The 11192-nt window shown below is 40.7% G+C and overlaps 1 protein-coding gene across 1 annotated transcript in view; it reads right to left on the minus strand.

Annotated features, from left to right (window-relative positions):
- Positions 1–10879, minus strand: part of riok1 (RIO kinase 1 (yeast)) — a 33024-nt gene extending 22145 nt beyond the window's left edge. The window contains exons 1-6 of the mRNA XM_078539950.1: positions 10737–10879; positions 6709–6889; positions 6000–6087; positions 5319–5388; positions 2657–2699; positions 1716–1808 (exon numbers count right to left, since the gene is read on the minus strand). Of these exons, the coding sequence (XP_078396076.1) occupies positions 1716–1808; positions 2657–2699; positions 5319–5388; positions 6000–6087; positions 6709–6889; positions 10737–10846 (585 nt within the window). The 5' untranslated portion in view covers positions 10847–10879. The remainder of the gene's footprint in view (positions 1–1715; positions 1809–2656; positions 2700–5318; positions 5389–5999; positions 6088–6708; positions 6890–10736) is intronic.
- Between the last annotated feature and the right edge of the window lie 313 nt (positions 10880–11192).

Raw genomic sequence — 11192 nt, forward strand, 5'->3', positions numbered from 1 at the left:
GGTTACAAACCTGCATTCTTGTAAGCTTTTAATGCCTTGGTTAAGTTTCCTATATTTTAGCTAAATGCTGCTGCATCAGAGTAAAGGCAGGCCCTTTTTGTATTAGTGTCCATTTATAAAGGGAGTTAGTTTATTATTTCAAACCTGAAATGTTTTAAGAATTGTTTGCCTTCGGTAACAAATTTGAAATGGACAGGCTAATTATTAGTACTAAATTTTGCAAACTAAAAGGTCTGTGGTTTATTTCCCAGTTTGTGTGGACCTAACTGATCTTATCGGGGTGTTTCAAACATGCTTACTACTATTGGCTTTGCCACCCCTCCAAGGGCGAGGTGGGAGTAGGAAATGGGTTGGGAGGAGATTGGTAAATAAAATAGGAAAATAGTGAAAGGCTCCAGCTGACAGCTGGGAAACAATGAGCTGAAAGTCAAAGAAACAGCCTTAATGTGTAGGAAGTGGGAGGAGTAGAGAGAAATGGGGGATTGAGAACCGCAGAAGTGACAGAGAGAAAAAAAGAGGGGCTGGCAGAGGAGAAAACAGGAAAACGGCAAGGGGAGATGAATGAGGGAGTGGAGCTTTAAATGAGCTTGGGGGTGGTAAGGTGGTGTTTCTGAATGCAAATTCTGCCTCTCCCTCAATGGGGGTCTAAACCAATTTTGCTTCAAGTGCAGATGGAGAAGTGTTGAAGATGAGAGAAAGGCTCCAATCTGAGCAGCAGTCAATTTCATTTTGGGGGTGCGAGGGGAGATCAGGGCATTGGCTTGTCATTGGGTGAAACATTCCAGTTGTATTCTAATTTTCTGTCGAAGTATTATTGTAATTATACTGGTTCATTTCCCATTCAATGGATCAATTTATTTTCTTCCCCCCACTATCTTCTGCTCTGTCTTTAGGATTCTCACTAGCACATTACGTTTTGTTTGCCGTCAATATTTTTGGCCTTCCGTATCAACAGATTGTGAATTGAGAGATTTCATTTCAGTCTTAGGACTGTGCTGCTCAGTGTTACTGACATTTGTATCTTTTCTGAATTGGCATTTGGCCATGGCGACTCCCAAAATTCATTTCATCACTTCTTCATCAGTTCCAAAAGCTTGCTTTATATTTTCTTATCCTTTGTGATTTTACAGAAAGCACTTTGGATTTCTGTTTATCCTGTGCCATTCCAAAGGTGAGAATAACTTTTCCGTGAGGTGGCCTCATTCCATAACTAGGGTTACCATGCCATCTACAGGCACACTGGCTTTGGAACGTTGAGAAAACTCACATTCAGAGATGGAGAAAGAAAATGCTGGAAGCACACAGAAGATCAAGCAGCACTGGTGGAGAGAGAAACAAAGTTAATGTTTCAGGTTGCTGACCTTTCATACAACTCTGAAAAATTCATCGCCTCTGTTTCCTTCTCCACAAATGCTGCCTGATCAGCTGAGCGTTGAAAATTTTCTGTTTTTATTTCAGGTCTCCAGCATCTGCAGTACTTTGCTTTAGTAGATATTCGCAGGGTACATAGATGAGCGTATGTTATATATTTTTGTAATTTCACTGTACTGTACTCTTGGAATATTATTTATGGCACCAAGATGGCACATTTTAAAAATTCAACTGATCCAGTCAATGATCTAATGATAAAGATATATGTATATAATAATACATATAATCACAGTATATATTTATCATTGCAAAGTGATTTTTATCATGCTCCTCAAAGGATTTACCTCCTTGCCTGTACTGATACATCCATGAATTTGTGAGATCACTCCTCTGCTCAGCATTTTAAACAGAATCATTCGAGTTCTTGGATCTAGTACCTAAAAATTAATAAAAACTTGAGTTTAAAAAAAAGTTAGTTCACATAAACTGATCAGATGCTTGCACAACGCAGAAGGCACACCAAGGGTGCATTAAATGCAATCTCTCCAAAGACACACACATGTAACATTCATCATGGAGTGACTGAGGAGGGAAATGGATCCTCAAAATATTGGGTCTTTACAAGGCCAGAAAAGTCCATGTTATGTCACAACAGACAAAATACCACAAAAGAAATATTTTATCTAATTTTATTTTAGAGGTTTTTTTCGAGCAGATAATAATCCCCCCAACTTTCCATTACCTTTAGTACTCATTTTTTTAAATATAAATTATTTAACATTTGTCAGTAACCTAATTCTGGCTACATAATGAATATGTTTTATACCAAATTAAAAAGAAAATCTACTCCTTTCGTTTCTACTGCTGCTTAAAAATGACCAGACATTTCTGTTTTAACAAAAAAAAATTGTATGTGGCAAATTAAAAGTGTCAGATAAATTAATCATGAAGACAATTTTTCTGCCACAATATTAGATACCTAAGTATGTTCACATTTCTGCACTGGAGCCTAGAAACTATAAATTATACATGATACTAAAGTGCCAATTTAAAAATTCAAACTTTTATAAATATGCAATATACTATGTGCCTTTGGATGTTTATTACATTAAAGGTGTTATATAAATACGAGTTGTTTTTATACTTCTTATGAGTACAAGTCTTTTTTAAACATTTTTTGATTTACTAAAACAACTTACCAATGTCATGCGCATCCTGCTTAAAATATACAGAATTTCACTGAGCTACTCAAGCTACTACTTTCATTAGTATAGCTGATCATTACCTGCTCCACAGTGGCTCGGTCAGATTTATCTTTAACTCGAAACCTAAAAAAGAAATGGTCAAAAAAGATGAACTAGCTCAAACGGGCTATATTTCAGGTTATGCAGAGTGCTATGCTACATCCAAAATATAACCTAACTGTGGGAAACAACACATTTAAAAACCTGTAAAAAGGAAAATATCCCATTTACCTTCTTAATCGCCTTATCCTGTCCTTCAGGGATCTGTGGACATGCACTTCATGGTTCTCCTATACTTCTCAAGCATCCTACCATTTATTGTATATTCCCTTGCCTTGTTGGCCTCCCCAATGGCCCAGATCTTCCAGTCTCCGGACGTGACTCCCAAGATGTGCTTCAGGACCCCGTGAAAGTCCTAACACGCTGACTCTGTGGGAATTGCCAGGGAACTTTGATGGGCAATTCCCCTGCTCTGAGTTAGAGTCAGGGACTTTGGATAGATCCGATGCTTACCTGGATAGTTACCCAAGAAATGTTACCGGTGGAAAAATTCTAGTCTAACTCCTAGGTAACTAAACAACTGACACCCCCACCGACTACTCCCCCGATCCTAACTCCACCCACTCATCACCTGACCTGACCCTGCCTAATACCCCGACTACTAACCCCACCAATCCAACCTGACTAGCCCCTAACCTGATAACCTCTCCCGACCCAACCCAACTACCCTGAGCCACTTGCTACCCTATCCATTTACCCCACCCACCCTACCCATTCATCCACTCACTAACTCACTGAAAAGTTGTTTATGTCCCAAAGCTTTCCAATGTGCTAGTGAACACTTACCAGAATATGGCAGCTAGTGCCACAAAAAGTGGGCATGGCCTGTCTCCTCCCTGATGATCCAGCGCTACGAGGAAGCAGTTTGATGGAACATCGCTCCGCATTTCTGAAGAAGTCAGGATCAGAAGACCTGACCAGAAATGCGTAGCTTCATCATGGCACAGTAAAGTAGAAGTGGAGTGATAATCTGACGGTGATTGCCGTTTCGTGGAAGATTTGGGCCACTACCTCACACAGCTCTGGATTGAATTCCATTTGTCATTTTTCTGCCCACTTGACCAGTCCACAGATATCTCCAGCTTTCTTCTTCACTGTCAACCGCACAGCTAATTTCTGTACTATCATGCCACCTAAGTCTAAATCTTGGTACATACCACAGAAGCAAGGGAGCTAGTACAAAGCCCTAGGAGATACCCTTCCAGTCAGAAAAACACCTATCGACCATTCATAACATTCAGCTATTAAAACATTGGCCTAGGTTTTGTTGGAGCAGGGAAACTTATGGCCTGCCCTGTTAATTAAATTTTCTAGTGTATGTGCAAATTTAAAATTTCCCACAAAGCTGCTGGAAATACAAGTTTATAATGGCGTAGCGAGGGCAACAGGGCACCTGGGACATAAGTGAACAACAGGATAAATTGTATACTTCCTTAAACAATGAGATTAAGGGATTGAGAAATAGAGGAAGAACTGAGAAGGGTGAATTAAACTTCACGTCAAATCAGGTACACAGAGAGAAATAGAAATAAAGAGAGGGAAGATTGAATTAAAAGAGTGAAAGAAGACAAAGGAAAAGAAAGAAAAAATGTAAACTTAAAATTTGACATTTTTTAAATTTCCAACAGTTCACTACTTGAAGGAATGAGACGCCATACTTATAATTGTTCACTTTTTAGGTCAGGGCGATTGATTGGCAAACATTAACAAGTAACAGATCGTTAAAAGGGTCTATACATTATTAATTACTAGACAAATTTCGGTGGTAAATTTAATGGACAATTAATGTGTAAATGCAGCAATTTCATGAATACTGCTGTGTGGATGTTGTGGGTGAGAAACCAACTTCGCAAAGCTAACCTGGGGTGGGAAAAATGTCACAACTTTACAATTCCTTGTCACACACTGCTGGCCAATTTGTGCATTAGAGACGGTTTGCATCATTCAGATGCCATAATTATTTTACAGCAATAATTTGGCCCTAATCTGACCTCAATTAAAGTAGAGGTTTTAGGCATTACCTGGAAACTGAACAAAATGCTGGGATTCCTTAAGCTAACACCATCACCATGAGGACTACAGCAGTTCAATTGTGAACCCCACAGTAACTATCTCGAGGGAACTACTGATGACAAATAACATGGTCATGCCAGCAATTCACAGAATCCAGAAAACAAATTAACATAAAAAAACTCAACTTAGATGTCTTGTTTTTCCTCTATTTTCCCCTGTGATTTTTCTTCTTTTCATGGATAATGAGTATTCCAGCCAAGTCTAACATTTGCACTTCCAGCAGGAGTCAATGAACAGCAAATAGAAGTAGGAACTCTAGCTAATTCACCTATCCTTAACCACTTGGCTTGGAGATCAATTATAGCATCCTCATTGCTGTTAGTTGATATATCCTAACTCATCACAGACTCAGGATTAAACATTAAACTGGATAAAATGGCTCAGTTACTCATTGGATAAACTAGTTCAGCCAGTAGTGCAACTATCTTTCTTCAGCTATCCATAACTGTAATGCAGTAGAAATTTGTATTTTTTTTTAAATGAGAATACACATCATATTATTTGCATGTATAAAAACTGCTGAATGTGATACTCAAGTTTGAAATTTCTACCACTCCAACTTTTACTTACATGTCTGTTTGTTTCTGCCTTGACTTTTCTGTTACCCTGTTTATCACAGAGTCATCAAAATTTAGTTTATCTAACAAAAAAAGTTGAAAGATTAGAAATTATTCTTTAGATAAGACAATTCTGTTCCCATCACCAAGATCTATCTTCTTGCAATAATGGTGAAGTGCAGGCTGCATTAGAGCTTTTAGACGCTTCTTCCTCACCTTACAACATGCATCACTGTAAAACTGAATAGGCAGGAAAGTTGCCTCGACTTCTGATAATACTACTTTGCAATTGGCCACTAGGATGCACATGATACTGACCCAGTTTAATTTGTCTCCAATAACCCTCCAGCTCTCCCTGGAAAGATGCATTTTGGTATCATTCAGTGTACTGAGATTTGAAATTCAACTTCTCAGGAAAAAGTATACATGAACTCAGATCTCATCATTCTGTAAGTTGGTGCATCGGCATTCCAAATTGCTATGTTATAAAGGGTTATTTTTAATACATAATAAATTAACAAAAGGTCAAAAACTCAAATTTAAATGTTACGATGACTTTGCTGAATTTGAGCTCAATTGGATACCATAGGTCAAATGTTCATTTTGTGTAAAATGAACTATACAATATAGGTAGCATTACAAAAAAGCTTGCTGCTTTATGTTTTTGGAACAGGCTCTGTCCCAACAAACTTACCAAGACTAATTTTATGCTCAAACTTTCTCAGAACCTTGTCTGTAGGAGTGGACATCTTTGCTGAATTACAGGAAGTCTGCCTATTTGCCTGAAAGGACACAACATTGCAGAAGAAATTATGAATCACGTTTTGTCACGGACTTAAAATTAAGCAAGAGAAGAATAGACTTTAGTAATAAACGTGCATAAAAGTTAACATTAAGAAACAACTACAGTGAAAAAATTGCCTGTTAATAAAGTTTTAAGATACAAAATTAATACAAGAAAAATACTACAGCATCCACTATTAAATGAGGCTTTGAAACAAGTGAAATGTCTAGGTGAATGTTACTGACAATTAAAACTCAAATACATATTGCTTTATTTAAACAGCTACTAAATGCAATGTGCTTTAACAACGTGGTTTACTTAAATTTACACAAAATTTCTCATTAATGATGAGTTCTGCATTTGGACCTAGAAGCATTCAATAGTACAAGGTAATATTGGCAAAATTGTCCTGTTATTTTATTCCCAGTTAATTTCATCACTGAATATAGTGAACGCCTCAGAAAAGTGCATTTACTCAGATTTCTTCAAATAGCAGCAGAATCACATGTGTTGGCTGTTATAAATATAAGTTTTGGGACCAAATTTGTGTTCTATTTTCCACTTTAAGCAACCAAATAAATGAATTCAAATGGAATGAAACTTCAAATCATTGGACTACCTGTTGGTTGTAACCCCTGGAAGCAGTGTAGCGCTTGGTGAGGTCTCCATCACAATCATCCCAGTCCCAGTCTTCACCATCATCACTCTCAATATAAGTTTCCTCTTCATCTAAGTTGTTCAGATACAGACTCTTGACTTTTTTCGTTGCCTCTTTTGTTTGCTCAGGGCAGCTACCATCACTAAACAACAAAAACATGCATTTATACAGCACCTTTAACGCAGTAAAACATTACAAAATGCTGATAGGAGTGTTACCAAGCAAAATTTAACACCATGCCATATAAGGAGACATTGGGACATGTGGCTCAAAGCTTGGTCAAAGAGGTAAGTTTTAAGGAGCGTCATAAAACAAGGTGGCTAGGTGTAGGGAGAGAATGCTAGAGTTTAGAGACTAGACAGTTGAAAGCATGGAGCCATAGGTGAAGGGATATGCAAGATGGCAGAATTGGAGGAGTGCAGACCTCTCGAAGGGTTGTCGGGCTGGAGGGGTCTACAGTGATAGGGAGAGCTGAGGCCATGGAGGGATTTGAAAACAAGATTGAGAATTTTAAAGCTGGAGTCTTGCCTGATGGGGTGCCATTGTAGGTCAGTGAGCATAGGGGTGGTGAATGGAGAGGTTGCTGCGATTTAGGATACAGGCAGCAGAGTTTTGTATAAGCTCCAGTTTATGGAGGGTGGAAGCTGGGAGTATGGCTAGGAGAGCACTGGAATAGTCAAGGCTTGAGGAAAAGGCATGGGTGAAGGTTTCAGAAGTGGATAGGCTGAGGCAGGGGGCACACTGAGCGATGTTACAGAGGCAGAAGTAGGTGGTCTTTGTGATGGCACATATATGTGGTCGGAAGCTCAACTCAAATCAAAGTGATAAAAAAATTAAGAATTTTCAAAGAAAAGTTCAGTACACCCTAATAGATTCTCATGAGACTATAGTAGTCAGGATCATAACGCCAGATACAGGTAAGCATACAAATATTACAGGGAGATCAGAATTTGCTACAGGAAATGCCTTACTTGGCTAAGCTCCCATCCCAATCATATCACTCTGATAAAACTAAAGTATCAAATTAAAGAACTAGAACCAACTATTTCTACAAGTCTATTGATTAGAGGTTTGTACACTCATTGGATTGTGATTGAATTCTGAAGTTTGGTCTTCCACTTGAACAAGCTGTTATAGTAAGAATATTTTTTTCTGACTCAACATTTAAATGTAACATATCATGAAGTTGCCCTGTTTACACTGCCTGACAGCTCTGCTAATAGATATAATTACTAAAAGAAACATACTAGGGAATCTTTAATTTTAAAAACTGCATTAAGACAGAAAGAAATGCCAAGGCAAGAGGATATAGGTAGATGAATCTGGTTCTTAAATATTGTCAGGAATCCATATTGGCACCAAGATAGTTCTCATCAACACTGATGTTAACTGGACATAGGTGATCTTGGTCTGGTAATGTAATGTAGTCAATTCAAAAATATGTTTAGGGTTTTGATTTGGTACAAAAGACACAATAACATAAGAAATAGGGGCAGGAGTGGACCATTTGGTCCCTTGAGCCTGCTCTGCCATTCAATCCGACCATGCTGAGCATCTTCTACTTCAATCTTCTTGCAATTTTTTAACTCATTTATTGTCCATCCATAATTGCCCTTGAGATGATGGTGAGCTTCCTTCTTGAACTGATGCAGTCGGCATGCTGTACATACACCCACAGTGCTGTTCAGAAGGGAGTTCTAGGATTTTGACCCAGTGATAGTGAAGGAATAGTGGTTTATTTCTGAGTCAGGATAGTGTATGACATGGAGTGGAACTTGCACTTGTGGTGTTCAACATGCCTGCTACCTTGTTCTTCTGGGTGGTGTGGGCCATGGGTTTGGAATTAGCTATCAATGGAGCTTGGTGAGTTGTTGGAGTCCATCTTGCCCATCCCCAAATCTATTGTGATCTCTTTCATGAATATACTCAATGACTGAGCATTCAGAGCCCCCTGGGGTTAGGAATTCCAAAGATTCACAATCCTCTGAGTGAAGAAATTTCTCCTCATCTCAGTCCGAATTGTTGACTCTAATTCTAAGATTGTGGTCCCGAGTTCTAGACTCCCCAGCCAGGGGAAACATCTTCTCAGCCTCTACCCTGTCGAGCCCCTTAAGAATTTTCTATGTTTCAATTATATCACCTCTCATTCTTCTAAATTCCAGGGAACGTAGGCCTAATCTACTCAACTTTTCCTCACAGGTCAAACTCATCCCAGGAATCAGTCTCGTAAACTTTTGTTGCACTCCACCTAAGGCAAGAATATCCTTCCTTAGGCAAGCAGACCAAAGTTGTACAAAGTACTCCAGGTGTGGTCTCACAAAGCCTTTCCACACACTTGCCAAGTGCCACTCATTGCAAGCAAGCCACTCATTTTGGTTTAAAAATGAAAGCTGTTATAATGCATTTTGCCTTTGAATTACAGCCCTTTGGTTTAAATGCCATCTTTTATGATCATGAATTTCAGTTTGGAGATGGCTCAGCACACAAACGTATTACACAGTGGAAGACAGACATCCTTGCCAGTCAGGACCCTGATTCAATCCCTATTGACTCCTGGCTTAACTGGTTTTGGAAAATACTAAATTAGAGGAATTGAGCGGAGAAAATAAAATCAATGTTACAATGAAGACAGAATGCTAAAAGCAAACTACAGTGGATGCTGGAAAACTGAAATAAAGAGTGTGCTGGAAATACTCAGCAGCTCTGGCAGCAAGTGTGCAGAGAGAAACAGAGTTAATGTTTTGAGTCAAATATGACTTTTTTTCAGAACTGAAGGAAGGTAGAATAGTGATGGAAAAACCAAGCAGGTCTGACAGCAGCTGTGGAGAGAGAAACAGAGTTAGCGTTTCAGAGCTGAAGAGTTAAACGGACTCGAAATGTTAACTCTGTTTCTCTCTCCATGGATGCCGTCAGACCTTCTGGATTTTTCCAGCATTTTCTGTTTTTGTTTCAGATTTCCAGCATCCGCAATATTTTGCTTTTACCTTAGAACAGTGATGGGTTTTATGCCATTCAAAGGGGAGAGATGAAGGAAGAACAAAAGGGAAGGTCTGGGATAGGATAGAGGGCAGGAGAGATTAAATGACAAAGATGTCATGAAACAAAAGGTAAAGGGAGTGGTAATGATTGCAGTAAAGAAACAAAGTATTTGTGAGTGTGCATGGCAGAATAATGAATAGTACTGTCCGAAAGTAAAATTATGAGAAACAAGAATCAGACCGGCACATGGCAAATTATCAGAATCAAAATGGGAGCAGAGTTCATGGTCTCAAATTGTTGAATTCAATGTTTAGCTGTAAAATGCCAGGTTGGAAGATGAGGTGCTGTTCCTCCAGCATGCCTTGAGCTCCACTGGAACACTGCAGCAGGCCGAGGACAGAATTGTGAGCATGAAAGCAAAGTGGTGAATTAAAATGGCAAGTGACTGGAGGGGGCCAGACCCTGATGGGCACCCAGGGGAGAGGGGAGGGGAGGGGACCCTGATGGGCACCCAGGGGAGAGGGGAGGGGACCCTGATGGGCACCCAGAGGAGGGGAGGGGAGGGGAGGGGACCCTGATGGGCACCCAGAGGAGGGGAGGGGAGGGGACCCTGATGGGCACCCAGGGGAGGGGAGGACTAGACCCCGACGGGCACCCGGGGGGGAACAGGACCATACCCCGATAAGCACCCGTGGGGTGGGGAGGGACCGGACCCTGATGATCACCCGGGGGAAGGGGGGGCGGGACTGGACCCCGATGGGCACCCGGGGGAGTGGTGGGACTGGACCCCAATGGGCACCCGGGGGAGAGGGGGGTGGGACTGGACCCTGATGATCACCGGGGGGAGAGGGGTTGGGACTGGACCCTGATGGGCAGGTTGGGGGGAACTACACGCCTTGGGCATGGTGGGGGAGGGGGGGGGGGGACGGACGGACGGATCAGGATACCCGTCGCCCCCGGGAACGGTGAACAACAACCGGTATTAATGAAAGAGCCGTGAACTTGTTTACCTCTGATCGGACTCGGCATCGTCAAACTGTCCGGGGAGCGGGGAGAGGCCCCGGGAAGCGCTCGAGCTCATCGCCCAGTAACCGTCAGCGCTCGAGGCGGCCATGACCATGGCGACGGCAGCCGCCCCACTCCAAATAGCACCGGACCCAGCAGCGCCCAAACTAACGCGTTTTCGAAATGCCGACCAAAGGTGCAACAACTGAACAGACCCTGAGAATTACCAGCCATCCATCCTCATCATTCATTACAAAGAGGAATGACATTTCTTGTTTCTTTTTAAAATAAAATATTTCCCAATTCAGAGTGAAGGCGTTGACAGACTATTTTAAAAAACGTCTAAGATCCCACAAAGTTAGAAAAATCCGCCCTCATAACATTTCCGTTTCATTTGACTCATTTTTTCTTATTTCATACATCCATCAACAATTTAGATCTTCTACCAGTAAATACCTCAA

Source organism: Cetorhinus maximus, chromosome 4 (assembly GCF_964194155.1).
Source record: "Cetorhinus maximus chromosome 4, sCetMax3.hap1.1, whole genome shotgun sequence".
NCBI lineage: Eukaryota > Metazoa > Chordata > Chondrichthyes > Lamniformes > Cetorhinidae > Cetorhinus > Cetorhinus maximus.